General features: G+C 47.5%; 1 protein-coding gene across 1 annotated transcript; it reads right to left on the minus strand.

The window, feature by feature from the left end:
• Window positions 1-16,915: 16,915 nt before the first annotated feature.
• LOC123397018 (transcription factor PCF2-like) lies at window positions 16,916-18,157 on the minus strand. Its single transcript, XM_045091738.1, has one exon. It carries the CDS (start codon window positions 18,155-18,157, stop codon window positions 17,159-17,161), a length of 999 nt encoding a protein of 332 aa, XP_044947673.1. The 3' UTR covers window positions 16,916-17,158.
• Window positions 18,158-19,036: the final 879 nt, after the last annotated feature.

Below are 19,036 nucleotides of genomic sequence, written 5' to 3' on the forward strand. Positions count from 1 at the left end.
CTCCAATATTAAAAAGCATTTTTTAAATGCTTCGAAAAATCCTAAAAAATGTGAATGCCCATAATAAATGTGACTACAAAGCCTAAAAATTCCATGTCCAAACTCGAAATATACGTTGAACTCCTCCGTTCCATACTATAATAGCGTTTTCGATCTAGTATAGTGTTAAAAACGTTTTTATGTTATGAGACACAGGAAGTATAATCTAGCATGAATAGTGTAAAAAAGAAAAAATAACATTAACATTATTCAATTCTATATTTCTCTTTTTTCTTAATGTATATTTAATGTTGGACTTGAAAATTTTAGGGATGTACTGACATTTCTTCTGGACATTCCCATTTTTTCCAAATTATTTTGAAATATTTATAATGTTTTTTATATTGAAGCACTGGAAGTACCGTAAGCCTAGGAGCATTGAATACTTTCCCGAGGCGCAACCAACAAAGGCCAGGTCGAGGGGAGTTCGAAGATCCAGATTTTGAACACGTATCTCTTTATCTTGAATAATACACATAAATATGTGTACCTTAGGGTATCTACAGTCACATCCATCACATCAGTCTCAAACGTTAATGGAAGACCGTCCGGTCACAGACCGATCACGAAATTTTGATCCGACTGAACGCCTCAAATGGGCCTAAAACCGGCGTCCGAGCACGCCCGCCACGTCAGACCCGACATCATGACTCCACCGAAAAGTGCACCAAATCCACTCGAAACAATTGCTGGATCTATTTGCTCTTTCATCATTTCTTCCTCCTCCGTGTCGTCCGCCTCGCAGCTCCGTCGTCGTTCCTAGCCTTTGCCCTGTAAGCTACGACACAACAACCTTTTGTCCCATACTAGCCGCGAAGGACGTCGTCGCCGCACTGGAAGACACGACGTATATCCGACAACTCTCTAGCTCCTCCTTGCGCTGGATGTGTTCGACACAATGTGTGACCAATTTTTTTGTTAACTTTTTAGGGAAAATGATGGATTCCGATGCTTCATCAGACGAGGAGTATGGACTCGCAAAGCTTGATCAAATGATTCAAGATGAGTTCTTTGATTTATTGAATTCAGAAAAATGGACATGATCATGCTCAGGACCATGCAAGAGGAAATGGACCGGCAAGTGGAGCATATTCTCAATTTCAAGGGCTCAATCAAAGGGAGAAGAGTGATCAACCGGCATTACTTTGCTCCGAACCCAACTTTTCCTCATGATCCATGGTTTCGTCGCCGTTTTCGCATGCAAAAACCATTGTTTTTACGCATTATGGATGCAGTGGAGGCACACAATGACTACGGCAAGCTCACAAGGGATTGATGCGGTCAACTCTCTTTCTTTGCCAAGCAGAAGTGCACGACCGTCGTGAGAATTCTTGCACTTGGTACCGCGGCAGTTGCCATTGGTGAGATGGTCAGGATGGGGGAGAGCACATGCGTGAAGACTACTATCAAGTCTGCTCGTGCCGTGGTCGAGGTGTTTGGAGCAAAGTATCCGAAAGAACCAAATATGCATGACACGGAGAAGTTAAGAATGCTCGGATCAATTGATTGTATGCATTCACACTAGAATAACTTCCAAAGGTTTGTGTGATCGACGTGCATAGTTTTTCATGGATTTGAGATTCTGGATATGACATACGTGGATGCGGGGAGCGAAATATGAGGGGTCGTCTCGATGCATCCGCGGGCATGTCCGAGCGGGTCTGCAAACGTATATGGGGTGGATTTTCCTAGTCCGGCTGTAGACGCCCTTAGCTCATGTACAACCGAACTCCCCAAAACATTATCATACGTTTGGTTGGACAGTCCAAAAAATGCCTCAGATGAGCTCCTTAAACGGGCCTCAAACACACGAACTGGCCGGTATTACTTATAGCCGGTCCAAATCTAGGGTGGATATGGGATGCACGGTCGGGTACCATACGGAATCATCCGAAAACCCAATAGTCCGACGCACGTGTCCTCCGTCACCGCATGGCGTCACTCCGGTTCGCCCCGTACAACCCTAGGCCATATTTGCTCACTCCCGTCCGTCGTTGCCGTCACATTCGGCTTGGCGTCCACCGCTTTCCGCTAAAGCCATGTCCCCATGCCGTCGGGCAACGTATCTAACATCAGGGCGCCGGTTGTGGCTCCTTGAGAAGATCCTGGCAAGGTGTGGAGCCCGGATCGTCGCGGGGCTACCTCTACCACATCCGTAGGACTTGGAGGTGCAACAAAGGAAGAGGACGTGGGGATGCTGGGGTTGTGGATCTACAGGCGGAGCAACATGCGATCCTTGATTCCCTTCTGTGACATCCTCGGCTTTTGCTACAGTAATTATTGTAATTAAGCTACAGTGATCACCCGCTAATGATGCAACATCACCGCTAACTATATCAATGTTCTCGTGATGGTTGAAACCGAATCATAGTTCGAAGCTTCGGGATTAAGTCAAACGTGAAAAGATCTTCGTGTTGTTGAGATAACAACATCGGGGAGTTGTAAAGATTCTCTAACAGATTATAATATCAAGTCGGGTACTTTTGGAATCGTTGATGATCCCGATATATTAAGAAAGGGGCTTTAACAAAATAAGTAAAGAAATATAGTAAATGAAAATAAATGAACAAAAGAAAGGACTAAAAGTATAAGTAATAAATTATGAAAGGAAATAAATAAGAATAGAATAATAAAAGGGATTAGAAGAAGTAATAATAACAAAAAAAAAGAGAAAACAAAATAAAACAAATCAAAAAAAAGGGAAACAACCCCCCTGGCCCAACTGGGCTCAAGGCCCAGCCGGCCACCTCCCGCGCCCCCTCCCGCCAAACCCTAGCGAGAGGCGAGCCCCTCCCTCGCTACTCCCACCGCCGCCGCCAGCCCCCCCTCGTGGGGGGCCCCACCCCACGCGCCATCTCCTCCCCCTCTCTCGGTCCCAGCCCCATCCCCCCACGAGAGCCCCCCCATCCCCACGATCTCTCTCCCTCCCCTGCCGAGCCACGCCCTCCACTCCCATCTCCCGTCGCCCCTCCCCCCTCAGATCCGCCCCTCCCCGACCGGCGGCCACTCCTCCCGCCGGCAGCCCCCCCCGGCGGCCACCTCCTCCACCGAGCCACCCCACCTCGCGGCCCCCCTCCCCACGGCCTATCCCTCCCCCGGCGGCCCCCCCACCTCACGGCGAGCCCCCTCCCCGGCCGGCGCGCCACCTCACCACGCCGGCGAACCCCCCTGCCTCTCCTCACCGAGGGGCCCCCCCTCCCCGTCGGCCTCCACCTCGGCCGGCCTCCCTCGGCCCCTTCACCACGAAGGCGAGCCCCTCTTCCACCGGGCCTCCCCTACGCCTCTTCCTCGCCGGATCCGACCGGCTCCCCCTCGCCGGCACGTCACCACCATCGTCACCGTCACCGTCACCGCCTCCACGCCGTCTCCACCGTCACCTTCGTGCGAACTCCGGCTTCACCGTCACGTCACCGTCGGTGAGCCCCTCCTCGGGCTCCTCCCACCGTGTCGATCTCCTCGCCGTCGAGGTTCCGTTCCGGCAAACGGGGCCTCGATCCGTCGACGGTGGACTCCGGTAGGAGGATTTGAATTTTCGGTTCTTCTATGGAGTTAGAGAGAGTTCTCTGTCTGTGTTAACAGAGAGAGAGATGAGTGTTGTGAGAGAAAAGAAAAATGAATAAAAACAAATGTTGTATTCCGTATGTATGTATGTATGTATGTATTCGATACCCGTATTATGTATGTATTTGCGTATATAGGCATGTGGAGAGATACGACATTTGTATGTTTAGTTATTTGTGATTTAAAATGTGTATTTGGCCTTAGGTCACTTACCGGTGGGGCCAATGCACCCGGGTCTATGACAGGGAGGCCCCACGCGATAGTTAATACAAATTATAAAAATAATGTTTTTCTTAAATAAATAAATAAATAGATATATTAGTTAAAATAATTAATTAACATAATTAGAGTATGACACGCGGGTCCCCCACTAAACTAATCTGATTAAATAATATTTAATCTTAAATACAACTTGTGCCTATGACGTTCGGGACCCGCTGGTCAGTTGACCAGTCAAATGTGATGTGAGCATGACATCGCGATGATGTCATAATAGGATTTCATTAAATCTTTTAAATCTGTTTTTAATTCCTAAATAATTAATAAAACTTTAGAAATTAATATTAAATAATCCGTAAGTCAGATCAAAATATTTTCAACATGAAAGTTGATCAGCAAAGCGAGACGAACCCGGATACACGGCCCGTTCGTGTGTCACGCGTCCCTAGCATAGCAAACATGGAACTTTTCCATCGTTTCCAGTATAACCGGTAGTAGCCCGAGACCCGGAAAATATCGTCAGATATTCTTCCGACCCGTCTCTGACGGATGTTGCTGCGTTAGCTCATGTCTAGCCTGCATCTTTTCATGTCATGCTTTGTGTTGCATCGGTGCTATTATTTATTGTTTCTTCCCCCTCTTCTTACCGGTAGACCCCGAGACTGACGCTGCTGCCGGGTACATCTACGACCCTGCCGATCAGTCCTTTGCCGCAGAGCAGCAAGGCAAGCAAACCCCCCTTGATCATTCCTATATCGCCTATGTCTTTCTTCCTACTGCTTGCATTAGTATTTTGCTACTGTTGTAGTTAGCTCCTATATCTGATGCATAGCCTGTTTTTGATGAACTGCTACTTTCAGTCCTGTACCTTTAACCTGCTTAGTATAGGTGGAGCAGTCATCCCCTCTGACCCGTAGCTCAGTTGCCCCGCTTGTTTTCAAATCTCGATCTTTGATCGACGAGCCAGACCCGACACAACACATTCACCCCCTTCGTTGTACGACGCTCCATAGATACTATCGGGTACCGAGGGTGACACCTCGCTAAGTACTCCTGACGATATCTCTGTAGTATAGCTAGTCGGTCGTGGTTATCGAGGGTGATTCCTCTTTCACCATTCCCGATGACGTCTCTGTCGTGCAACCCCTCAAGTATGGGACCCTCGAGGGTGATTCCTCTAAGCCCACCTTGACGGGTACATCGTTCGGAATCCAACGAGGGTGATTCCTCGGATTCCCCTGATGTTACAACCACACAGTTACTCGACCATGTTACTGGGATCTTCGGTGATTAGTTGTAAGACGGGTGGATTCCCGCGAGACTGTGTTGCTGGCCTAATTAAAATGCTAATGGATTTGGGTATTTGATCTGGGTTGGTCGGAGACCTTTTCGCACTAACCGGCTACGCGGGAAGAATTATGGGTACTCGGCGTCGCGGTATCAGCCGAAGCTTTTCAGATGCCAGCAGTGTAGCGGCGCGCGCCCGAGTGGTCCCGAGATGCATCGCGCTTGTGATTAAGGGATGCTAGGACTGACGTCGGCCGCCCACGCCACGTGCAGGAGCGTGAAGGGGAACTGGGCCCATGAACCCTTTGTGCTTAGGATTTAGACCGGCGGGCTGGCCTCTCTGATTAGTCTTAGGTGGGGCTGCGACGTGTCGATATTCCGAGGCCGGGCAGGACCCAGAAAAGTATGTCCGGCCAGAGTGTTATCGAGCGTGACGGGACATGTGGTGCACCCCTGCAGGGATGAAAAATTAACTATTCGGATAGCCGTGTCCACGGTTACAGGACGACTTGGAGTTGTGCCCCGATCTTTTACAACTACAATTGTTACTTAACTGGAATTAGTTTGCCTCGGGATTGCTTCCTCGCAGGGAGTCGAGGGAGGATCCTTAGGCGTGACCTCACTTTAATATTGCTGCAACAATATGACTATTAATGTGTTACCCCCCCCCCCTGTTCTACTCTCGTCTATTGCTGCAAGACCCTGAAGATGCTAGTCTTCGATAGGACTAGGCCTTCTCTCTCTATTCTCGCATTGCTGCAGTCAGTCCACATATAACCCCCCTTCTTTGATACTGATGCATAATTAGAATAGTTCTGATGTAAGACTTGCGAGTACTTTGGATGAGTACTCACCGCTGCTTTGCTTCCCCCTTGTCCCCTTGATCCGTTTGCTGCGACCAGATGATGAAGCCCAGGAGATGGAGGTCCCCACCACCGACGACTGCTACCCCGACGGTGCCTACTACTACGTGGAGGCCGCTGATGATCAGGAGTAGTTAGGAGGTTCCCAGGCAGGAGGCCTCGCCTCGTTCGATCGTTGTATCTTTTGTGCTAGCCTTCTCTAAGGCACCCCATGTTTTATGTCTGTACTCAGATATTTGTTGCTTCCACTCATTCGTGTGTTTATCGAGCTTTCGTATTCTAGCCCTCGAGGCCCCTGGCTTGTAATATGAAGCTGATGTTATTTTATTTGTGTCTAGAGTTGTGTTGTGATATCCTCCCGTGAGTCCTTGGGTTTGATCGTACGCATTTGCGTGTATGGTTAGCATACGATTAAGCCGAGGGCGTCACAAGTTGGTATCAGAGCCAACTGCCTGTAGGTAGCCCCCTTTCCAACTCCTTGGCCGAAGTTGAGTCTAGTGTTTGAAAAACTTTACTAACACTCATGTTGTGGCTTACGGGCCCACATCTCAATTGGGTGGTATTAGTATCTTTTACTCCTTTTCTATACTCTGGGCTCTACTTTCTCTTCTCTTTCGGGTCAAATATTTTACTAACTCTAACATTAGGTTCTCGAATCACATCAATCCGGAGCGCTGGACTATCTACTCTTTTTCTCCTGAATATGTATTACACACACTGTCATTGACATCTGTCAATCTTATTTTCAGATGCGTCTCGCAAGACAGCACGTGCGCCTGACACAGGCCACTGAGACGACTGGGTTCCCGGCCATTTTGGTCGATCTCCTGACCAGGCTGGGATATCGCTGGTACCCCGAGTACACTGTGTTCGAGGATTTCCGCGAGTACAACCAGTACCAGTACCAGGCTGAGGTTCGCATCTTCGACCAGAGGGGCGGCGAGACCCTCGAGCGCCACGTGTTCTGTGGTATTGGAGTGTCGGTCGAGATGGCCGTCCACGATGCGGCCTACATCGCCATCACCCGACTCCGTGGAGCGTACCCTCACCTGGAGGAGAGCCCTTTCAGATACATCCCGCATGCTCCTGCTGGGGATGAGACTGGGTCTGATCGCACTGCCTACGCTTCTGACGTTCGGGAGCGCAGCGACCGTTCCTACATCGCTGTCTGCGCCCCCTACGTGACGCGTCGCTACGACGCGCGGATTCTGGTGCAGTACACTGAGGCAATGGATCGTGCTTTCCGAGCTCTGACTGTGGAGTTGTATGCTACGCGCGCTCGTCTTTACGACGCATTGACAGAGCTGCAGCCATCACACTGTCCGAGGGTTCCACCTATGCGCATCCGCGAGCCGAGCAGGACAGAGCTACCATCAGCTCTCGAGTGGACTGATGTTGGGGGTAGAACCCCTGCACGTGGACCTCAGCTGCTCGATTGGATGCGGTACCCTCACCAGAGTCACAACGGGACACAGGGTCCTGTCCCTACCTTCTATCACCGCCAGCTACCAGGATTCGATCGTCCTCTCCGATGTTGATGTAGCCTTATCGCTACATCTCGTTGTGGTACTCTTCCACCGCGTGCCTGCGCGCCGCCTAGTGAGTCCAGGGTATCGTCAAATGCGTCCGGGCTATCGCCAAATTTTGAATTTTTAATCGTTAGTCTGTAATCGAACTTATGTATGGGTCTGTATGTCGAACTCAACTACTATGGAGTATCTATCGCATTTCCCTTTCATTATGCTTGATTACGTCATGAATGCGTGCGATGCCTTTCAATTACTTTAAGCTAAACTACCCCTGCTAAATATTTAACAGGATGGTTAGACCAGTTGGCCGCCGCGTGGTCCTGCCAACGATGCACCACCCCCGCCTCCTGAGTATATGGCGGGGATGATCCAACAGTTTGAGCTGAACCGCCAGTTTATGCAAGGGCTCATGGATCAGTTCCAAAGGCCGAACATGAACCAACCACAAGGCGTGACACTGCAAGACTTCTGCCGTCTCAACCCTGCGATCTACCGCAGCTCAACTCAGCCTCTAGATGCTGATGACTGGCTCCGTGACATTTCTTATGAGCTGGAGTCTGCCAATGTGCCCCTGGCGAGCTATGTCAACTTTGCCGCCTACTTTCTGAAGGGTCCCGCTGCTCAATGGTGGGACAGCCACAGGCGCTCTCAGCCCGATGGAACTATCATCACTTGGGCAGAGTTCAAGGCTGCTTTCCGTGCTCGATACATTCCCCAGGGAATCATGGACCGGAAGAAGCGTGAGTTCCGCAACTTGGTCCAGGGCAACAAGACTGTGGATGCTTATCAGCGGGAATTTCTGGAATTATCTCACTATGCTAAAGAAGACATTGCGACCGATGCACGCAGGCAGGAGAAGTTTCGTGAAGGCCTCCACCCTGATATCAAGCTGACACTCCTCGTTCAGGACTATGCTGATTTCGCCACCCTCGTGAACAAGGCTATTCAGGTTGAGACTGGTCTGCAGGAATACAAAGATAGCAGCAAGCGCAACCGTGACACGGGCTCATCTTTGGGCTCATCTGCACAGAAGCGGAAGATCTGGATCCCCAACAACATGTACCATGCACCTGCTCCTACTCCGAGGCCGTCCTATGCTGCACCTCGCCTGCCTCCTCCACCACCTAGGCAGCCGAGGCTTCCAGCTCCACCGCATCGAGTTCCTCCTTCCCGTCCTGAGGACGGGCTGTGCTTCAAGTGTGGCCGTCCAGGTCACCGTGCTAGAGACTGCAGGCAGAATCAGAATCAGCTGGCACTTCCCGCAACTGGCCGTGGCAACAACCAGAACCGCAACTTCAACACTAAGCCTGCTTATGTTCGTGGTCAGGCCAACAACATTGATATGGGTCAAGCTCAAGACCATCCTGCTACCGTGATGGGTACACTTCTCGTTAACTCAGTACCTCCTTCTGTATTGTTTGATACAGGAGCATCGCATTCCTTTATGTCGGAAAATTTTGCATACATGCATGACATTAGGAGCGAAGAGATGAACATCCCGATAGTGGTAAACACCCCTGGGGGCGAATGCCGAACCTCTGTGGTTTGCCCCCATGTTCCAGTTGAAATTGAAGGATTAGAATTCCTTGCCAACCCCATCCTACTAAAGTCATCCAACATTGATCTCATATTGGGGATGGACTGGTTGAAAGCTCATACGGCATCGATCGTTTGTGCCACCAAAACCGTCCACCTCCTACACCCTTCAGATGAACTAGTAAGCTACCATGCGCATCTCGTCCGTAATGCTGAGGCACGGCTGTATGCTTTGAATGCATTAAATGTGTCGCCTCTTGAAGGGATTGAAAACATTCCAGTGGTCCGAGAGTTCCAAGATGTCTTTCCAGAAGAACTTCCGGGGATTCCCCCTGCTCGAGCTGTCGAGTTTGTCATTGACTTGGTACCCGGTACCACTCCTATTGCCAAGCGTCCTTATAAAATGCCTCCACATGAACTCCTTGAACTTAAGCAAGAAATTGACAACTCGCTCCGTCTGGGTTTCATCCGCCCGAGTTCCTCTGCTTGGGGAGCACCTTCTCTCTTTGTTAAGAAGAAGGATGGGACAAATCGATTGGTTCAAGACTATCGTCCTATCAACCAGGCCACTATTCAAAACAAATATCCTCTCCCTCGGATAAATGATTTGTATGATCAACTTGCTGGTTCCACCGTTTTCTCTAAGCTCGACCTGAGATTGGGATACCACCAGATCCGTGTTCGCAAGGAGGATATTCCAAAGACCGCCTTTGTTACTCGATATGGATCATACGAGTACACCGTCATGTCCTTCGGCTTAACCAATGCACCGGCAACCTTCTCTCGACTGATGAATTATATATTCATGGACTACCTCGACAAATTTGTCGTGGTATATCTGGATGATATTCTGGTGTTTTCGAAGAACAAAGAAGAGCATGCTGAACATCTTCGTCTTGTATTGGATAAGCTTCGGGAGCATAAACTCTATGCGAAGTATTCCAAATGTGAGTTCTGGCTAGACAAAGTGACTTACCTTGGTCATGTGATTTCCAAGGATGGTATTGCGGTCAACCCCGAACGAATTCAAGCTATTCTTGACTGGACTCCTCCGAAGAATGTCAAGCAAGTCAGAAGTTTTCTCGGACTCGCCAGCTATTGCCGTTGATTCGTCGAGAACTTCTCCAAGATTGCGAAGCCCTTAACCAACCTGCTTCACAAAGGTGTTAAGTATGAATGGACTGATAAATGTCAGGAAAGTTTCCAAGCGCTCAAGGACAAACTGACGTCCGCTCCAGTACTTGCTCCTCTAGATACGAAAAGGGATTTCGTCATATACTGTGATGCTTCTCGTCAAGGAATAGGTTGTGTCCTAATGCAGGATCGCAAGGTGATCGCTTATGCCTCACGTCAACTGCGTGCTCATGAAGAGAACTACCCAGTTCATGATCTCGAGCTTGCCGCAGTCATTCATGCATTGAAGGAATGGCGACAATACCTTGTCGGTAATCGCTGTGAAATCTACACCGATCATCAGAGTTTGAAGTACTTGTTCACTCAACCGGAGCTGAACCTGCGTCAACAAAGATGGATGGAGCGTATAGCAGATTTTGACTGTAGTATATCATATACCCCTGGCAAGGCTAACGTAATGGCTGATGCCTTAAGTCGCAAGTCATACTGCAACCACCTCCAGGTTCATCAGGTTCACGATCGTTTGCAAGAGGAATTCCGTAAGCTGAACCTCCACATTGTTCCTCAGGGTTACCTTGTTCCCCCCCCTGAAGAGTATCAAAAGGTGAACCTTCGTGTTGTTAATCAGGGATCCCTCAGTAACCTAGTGGTTGAACCAGATCTTGTGAGCTCCATAAAGAATATACAAAACTTTGACGATGATGTCGACAGGATTAAGAGCTATATTGCAAAGGGTAAACCCTCCTTTTTCACTGTTGATGAAGGTGGCGCCTTGTATTTCAAGGGTCGCCTATTCGTCCCAAATAAGAAGGAAAATCTCAGGATGACTCGGAAGGTGATGGAAGAAGCTCATGACACACCATTGTCTATTCACCCGGGTAGTACCAAGATGTACCAAGACATCCGGCAAAGATTCTGGTGGCCCAATATGAAACAGGACATTGCACGCTATGTGGCAGAATGTGATATATGCTGTCGTATCAAAGCAGAACACCAAAAGCCTGCTGGAACTCTGCAACCTATCTCTATTCCCGAGTGGAAATGGGACCATGTTGAAATGGACTTTGTCACTGGTTTTCCCAGGTCTCAGAAAGGTAATGATGCTATTCTTGTCGTCATTGATCGACTGTCCAAAGTTGCACATTTCCTAGCCGTCAAAGAAACGATTAATGCTAGTCAGCTGGCAGATCTTTATATGTCAAGAGTTGTTTCACTTCACGGTATTCCATTGGTAATCAGTTCGGACCGTGGCAGCTTGTTCACTTCAAAATTCTGGGAAAGTTTTCAGAAGGCTATGGGGACCCATCTGTCCTTCAGCACTGCATTTCATCCTCAATCCCAGGGACAAGTTGAACGAGTCAACCAAATTCTCGAGGACATGCTTCGAGCTTGTGTCATTTCTTTCGGTAAGAAATGGGAGGAATCTCTCCCGTATGCCGAGTTCTCTTACAACAATAGCTATCAAGCTAGTCTGAAGATGGCCCCTTTCGAAGTATTGTATGGGCGAAGGTGTCGAACTCCTCTGAATTGGTCAGAAACTGGGGAACGATCACTCTTCGGTCCGGATATTATTCAACATGCCGAAGATCAAGTCCGCATTATTCATGAGAATCTGAAGGCTCCTCAGTCTCGTGAGAAGAGTCAGTATGACCGTCATCATCAAGATATGGTCTATCAACCTGGCGAAAAGGCTTATCTTCGTGTCACACCAATGAGAGGTGCACACCGTTTCGGAATCAAGGGCAAGTTAGCTCCTCGTTATATTGGTCCTTTCACTGTTCTCGAAAGGCGTGGAAGAGTGGCTTATCAATTGGAACTGCCGGCGAACCTTTCTCAGGTTCACGATGTCTTCCACGTGGGGATGCTGGGGTTGTGGATCTACAGGCGGAGCAACATGCGATCCTTGATTCCCTTCGATCGGAATCGGGGGCAGAGGTCAAGTGCCATCATATGCAGGAGATGGAGGCGGAGGACGCCCTGTACGTTGGTGAGGTGCTCATCCATATGGATGAGGAGGAGGAACCGAAGCCCTTCGACGAGCCCAACTACCAGGCACACGGCACGGACGCGAGGACATCTCCGACGACAACGAAGAGTAGTTTAGAATAGTACATAGTTTTTTTCATTGCGTGGTTTGTATGAATCTAGGGAATAACATATGAGATAATTAGATGCAAAGCAGAAAACATGAAGAGTGATGGGTCTGTGCCTCTAGACGTGCCTCATTGCGTTCACGGGCACTTATGGGGCGGGATTGTTGGAATTTGCGAGTAGGCCTTTGTCCCAAAGCCCCGCAAAAAACAAAAATTCTCATGGTCCATTCATACATGGTTGTGTGTGGTGTGAAGTGGGACTAATGTCTCTTCTAGTACTTGTATGAGCATGAGAAGAGAAGAGAAGACCTACACGCAAGCTCCTCCTCCTTGCTCGCCTCACCACGCCATGCCTCGTCGCGTCGGTTTTCGGGAATGAGACGAGCCAAGGACAAAGCTATGCATGTTGTCTATATTTTTATGCTCGTGAAAAAATGATAAGACATTAATTAATAAGTAACACACGCATTGATTACTAAGCACTTTTCAATTCTTTTGGATCTTGGGGCTCTTACCGACTTGGGCGTGTGATTTACTCCCACGACTTACCCGACCCGCCAATATATAGATAGGCAGACGTCTACCCTAACAGTCGCCACAACATATGGTTTCACACTATTTTCAAAACATTGTGCCGCCACACAAGACTTCTCCATCCGTCCTTCCAGCGTGTACCGCAAGAAGGGACAACAGCCTTCGGAACCCCGCCTCTCGTGACTGGGTGATCAGGTTTTTGGGGAGCGCACTCGCGCAACTGCTGGCAACGACAACTTCTTCCATGAATTCCGCAATATCTTCATCAACGACATGCTGACAACACGAACGCTGGCGGTTCTTCTCACATTGCACCGTATGCAGTTCTATCCTCTATGTTTGAAATCATGCTAGAATTTCTCTTTCTAAGTTGTGATGTAGATTCGACATGTTCATCTACTATGCTAGTCTGCATGATTAGTTCATTCTTTGTTATTGCCATCATGATTTACTTACTGTTTACATAGTAATTTGCACACATATTTAACAATCCAAAAACCTGACTATAGGTAATTTACTTCGAGTGGTTTTGTTGCGCATTTGAAGCCGCCCACCTTCAAGGGGGTGCAATATAAAATGTGACACACGAGAATAGTCTACTGGTTTCAAACTATGTACTCCTATGACACCACCAAGGATAAGCCCAAGAATGATCTTTATCTTGCACAACTGAAAACTTTTGAGAAGATCCATGCCCTTTTCGAAGACGCTCTTTTGAGTGTTCTTGGCGATTTCATTGTAGATTCGAATGTGAGATATGGTACTCAAACTCTAAAGGGCCTCATCTTGGATCACAAGGCTCTTGACATTGTCCTAGTTTCACTTTTACCTCGACCCCCTTTTGACTGAGCTTGTCCATGTTGGTTACAGTCTGATGACCACATCACTAATGGGAGCTCACGTGCATTCATGCTTTTCTCCCATCTACATCCACTTCTCTTAGGGGGTGTTTCTTTAGAGGGAATTTTTGGTGTAGGGACTAAAAACAGTCTCTTTTAGTTCCATGCAAAAGAAACACGGGGACTTGGGACTAAAAGGAGGTATTTGGGACTAAAGGAAGAAGTCCCTATGGGAGGGTCTTTTTGGGACTTTTTGACACTTTTTCCAACAATGCCCCTACTTTTAGCATGTCATTCAAAAACTTCTAGTACATTACAAGGGGTAACATGGTCTTTTTATATGTCATTTAATGACCTCTAGTCCCTGTTTAGTCCCTGGAAAGAAACGGGTAGGGACTAGGGACTTTTTAGTTGACTAAAAAAAGTCCTAGGACTTTTTAAAGAAACGGGGCCTTATTTTACCCCATCTCCAACCGTTGACCACTTTCTTTTCCATTTTCATGCAGTCAACTAGACTAGCAAAAGGCAAAGGACTTCAAGTTCGTATGACATCCATGATAAAGATTACGTCGAAAACAGGAAAACAATACCAGTGGTGTCGAGAGGAAAAGATTATCTTCTGAGAGAACGAGCTCGACAACCATGTACAGCGGAGACGCATTTATCCAAGAGATCCAATGAAGGAGGAAAGCGATCCCGTCCGAACCAGTTGGAGTTCTGAATTTCGATGAGAAAATTTCTTGGTTGGTTTTTTCAGTGATTGAAGTATTCATTTGAATATCCGATTTTCCGGTCTACACACACTCAATGAACTTGCCTATTTTTGCACTAAAGTTGCCTCTAGTAGAATGTAAGTTGCTTATGAAGGTGATGTGATGTTATCTACGTCTGTTTTGAAGTTGTTCTTAATTACTATTTCGTTGCTTATTGTTGATAAATAGTTACTTTTAATGGAGTGAAGCTGAAAGTCGTCTCATGTGGCATTAAAGTTGCTTTTTTGAAGAAAAAAAAACCATAGAACCATATTCATGCGAGGTTTAGTTTTGAAGAGTTGGTGGCGACCTGGGTAGCCAATACTCACAAGCTCAGTAGTGTTGTCGAGTACACTCCTCCTAGAAAAGGAAAGCATAGAGATCTTATACCATCCACCCCCACATAGTTTTGAAATTTGAAATCATGATAGATGACTTAGATCTCCTAAAAACCTTTTGACATCGTAGGCAACTTAGGCCCCTTATGGACAACTTCCATATTATTATAGGAAAATGAAGATCACTCGTAGTGAGCGTCGTAGTCAACTTGGTTTCTAAAGCCACATGTTGGAGAAGTTTCCACTCTATGGTAAGAAACTTTCACAATATGATAGGTAACTAAACAATCTACAACTTTGTTTCTGAACCATGGTAACCACCTATTAGACTAGTGTACACAGTTAATTAGAAGGCTCCTAGGCGAATTCACTTATACGCACGATGCAATTCCTGTAGCATCAAAATTGCTGATTTTTAGCACTAAAATTGCCTCATATAGCATTAAAGTTGCTTTTGAAAAAGTTCAGTAAAACATATTCATATGTGATCTAGTTTTGAAGAGCTCGTCGCGAGGAACCAACGTTGAAAACAGTTCTTTGTTGTGACACCCGGTTCAAAAGTTGTAGCGTCCGGCTTCGCCGAATAGTGCATGTGCACTATCTAGCATTTAGTTTAGGTCTACTCAATTGTCGACACCACAAACTTCTCTACACCAGTTTCCAACCAAACCCCAAATCACCAACATCGTATACGAGACATTGCAAAAAAAAAGAAACAAGAAAATCACATAGGCAAAAAGTTCTAACCTAGTCCTGGATTCGAGTTTGTTCTATGGACTATCGGGTGTGGCGCTTGTCGTGTGCCGTGCTACTCTTCGGAGCTGGAGTCCGCCAGGGCCTCGACGCCGAACTCGTCCTCCAGGCCCTGGGTCTCGTCGTCGGCGCCCACGCTCTATTCACCTGTTTATTACTGGTCCTGTGGCTCCCCGCCGGCGGCGACGGACAACATCAGGGTGTAGCACAACTGCTGCTGGTAGTTGGCAGATCTTTTTCTCATTATTTTTACAACATGGACGTTGTTGCGGGATACAAATTGCAACATAAACACTATTGCAGAAAATATTTGCCATTTATTCGGTCTTTAATTTTTTGCAACGCAAATGTAGTTAGGGAAGATAATTTTACACAATACATGATATTACAGAAAGAGAGATAGACATGCGTACACGTGTTACACTGACCAAGCGACGGATCGCTCGTGTGTGAGCGCTAGTTGAAGGTAAGGGTTTCCCATTAGTCATGCTTTTCTTTCTTTGACCACTAATTGATAGAAAAAATATTGAAACCTACAAGTTGAAGATTATGCCTCTAGATACAACATGGATACTAGATGTACAATACAATTTTATATATTATCAACTTACATATTCATGCTACAGTTAGCAGTCAAAGTTGATTATTATTTTCTTGATTTTTAAATATATAGGTATTTTCAGAGATTACATTAAGAAACTACATATGAAGCAAAATGAATGAATCTACACTCAAAGAACCTCTTTGATTCACAGGATTCCAAAACGAAGGAATAGGAAAAATATAGGAATAGGGCATGTTCTATAGTACCCTATAAGATTTGAACAAATATTTGAAAGCCCAGGAAATTCAAAGAAATTTTATATAAGGTTTGAATGGATGGAATTTTTTCTTCAAAATAGAGTACAAATGGACCTATGAATTTTTTTTGAGGATACAAATCTACGAATCAAACTATCATCAAAGAAAAAATTCCTAAGAATTCAAATCCTCCAAAAATCCTATGCAATTCCTTTGAATCAAAGACAAAGGACTCCTGAAGTGTGTCCATATACATTCGTATATAGTCCCTTTATGAAATCTTTTAAAAAAGTATATTTAAAAACAAAGGGAATAGTGATCATATAAAATCTAAAACATCGTCGAGGATGGAACAGAGAAAGTATGAATTTTTCTCATGTGGCGAGTGGAGGAAACTTCTGCTAGATTAAAGCCCCGTCGTGTTCTATTTTACAAATACTATTGACGACAGCACATTATATATTTTTCTTGGCTACGTTTTTAGAATATTGTGCACTTCAGATGCTCTAATCCAAAGTATACCAATAGTTGTCAACCAGTAGCAGCCAAATAAAGTCAAAGATCGACTACAAAAGAGTTTAAAAAACCCAGCGCACAGAACAGTGCTACTAGTACCACACACAAGACACAAGCAAAGTAAAGCAGATAAACTCGTAATAACTTTTGGGCATGTCAACCTTTTCTCTAGTCTACTCAATCGTCGACACCAGAAACTATTCTACATCAGTTTCCAACCAAACCCAAAATCACCAGCATCGTCTACGAGACATTGCACAAGAAAGAAACAAGAAAATCAAATCAGGCAAAAAAAGTTCTAACCTAGTCCTGGATTCGAGTTTGTTCTATGAACTATGGAGCGTGGCGCTTGCCGTGTGCCGCGCTACTCTTCGGAGCTGGAGTCCGTCAGGGCCTCGCCGTCGAAGTCGTCCTCCAGGCCCTGGGTCTCGTCGTCGGCGCCCGCGCTCTGGTCACCAGTTTGCTGCTGGTCCTGTGGCTCCCCGCCGGCGGGGACGAACTGCATCGGGCTGTAGCACGGCTGCTGCTGGTAGTTGGCGACGTTGACGGCCTGTGCGCCGGGGAAATTGTTGTATTCTGCGGGGTTGGGCGGCAACGGCCAGTACTGCATCGGTTGGTTGGGCGCGGCTCCGGCGGCGGGCGGCTGCTGAAACATCCACATGGCCCCATGCTTGCCGTCGACGGACGCTGGCACCTGTATGGCGAAGAACGGGATGGCGCCTCCTGCGGGCGCCGCGGCGGCCGAGACGGGGGCGAGGCCGCTGGACACGGAAATCGCGCCGCCGCCGCCGTTGCCTTGCAGGAGGGGGTCGGCGGCGACGGGGTAGTAGGCCGCGGCGGGGGGTGCCGCGACGAGCGGGCCCGCGCCGCCCGCCGCGCGCGTCGGCTGGAGCTTGCGCCGCTTGGATGCCGGCCCCGCGCCGTCTGGCCCCGCGGAGGGCGACTCGGTGGGGATGCGGAGCACGCCGTCGACGGTGGTGGCGATCGCAGGCACCGTCCCCGTGCCCGTGGCGGCGATGATGGCCGGCTCCGACTGTTGCAGAAGCCAGCGGATGGTGTCACCGTCGGTCTTGTGCCCTAGCTCGCGCGTGAGCTGCGCGACCCTGGCCGCGCAGGGCGCGGCCATGCGGATGCGCCGCCCGCGGCCCTCCACCTTGGTGTGCCGGTCGCGGTTCCGCGGCGGGAGCGCGACGGCGAGCCCGCCCAAGAACTCCCCCGGCGCCTGCTCCGGCTTCGGCACGATGGGCCCGTGCGCGGCCGCCGTGGCCGGCGGGACCACCGCTATGGCCAGCGCCGCCGACGCGGGCTCGTGGTAGCGCGCGTCCGTGGCCTGCACGCCATTGCCCTGCGGCTGCGACTCCATGGGAGATCGGATTTGGGGAGTTTTGCTTCGCTTGGGCTCCTCCCTCCCTCTTCGGTTACGACTTGGCGGCGGCGGCGGGGCGGCGTCTCGGCGAGTTCTTTGGCAGGAGAGGTTGGTTATCGCTGGGCGGTGGGTCCGTGGATAGGGTTTTAGGGGCCACCGCTCGCTCCACCGGGCAATGGGCCCTGCGCTTGTGTTGTTGGTGGGGACTTGACAATTCGGCCCACCAAATAAACATGGGAAATCGTAACTCACGAACGTTCGCTGGGGGGCTAATCGCAGCGAAAGTGCTCTCTCCCGTTGGACTCCTTTGCACAGATCTTGGCACAGGATCAGAGCCACGTCAAATTTCGAAACTACTTTGTTGTAAGATAAAATCCAGCGAACACAGTATCATTTGAAACATTTTCACCCATCGCACTTGCTAGCAATCCTCCTAGTCTTTTTTTTATCTTGTTTAACGGGATGACATTTTTTCTAGAAAATTCGAACTATGTCACATGGCACTTATTATTATAAATATATGATATATTTTTATTAAGAAATGTCATTTTATTTAAGATATTGCATTTTCATATTAGGAGATGCCCTTTTCTTTATTAAGATATATCATTTTTACGTATTAAGAGATGGGATTTTTATATTAGGATATGACATTTTATATTAAAAGATACATTTATTATTAAAAGACAGAAATTTAATATTAAGAGATGGAATTTTTATTATTAAAAGATGTCTTTTTTTATTATGGCATTTTTTTAAATATAACTCTATTTAGATGTTTTAATATGGACTACATACGAATGTATGTAAATATATTTAAAAATATAAAATTTATTCATTTTACTCCATATGTATTTTATATTAATATGTTTAAAA

Source organism: Hordeum vulgare, chromosome 5H (genome assembly GCF_904849725.1).
Source record: "Hordeum vulgare subsp. vulgare chromosome 5H, MorexV3_pseudomolecules_assembly, whole genome shotgun sequence".
In the NCBI taxonomy this organism is placed as follows: Eukaryota; Viridiplantae; Streptophyta; class Magnoliopsida; order Poales; family Poaceae; genus Hordeum; species Hordeum vulgare.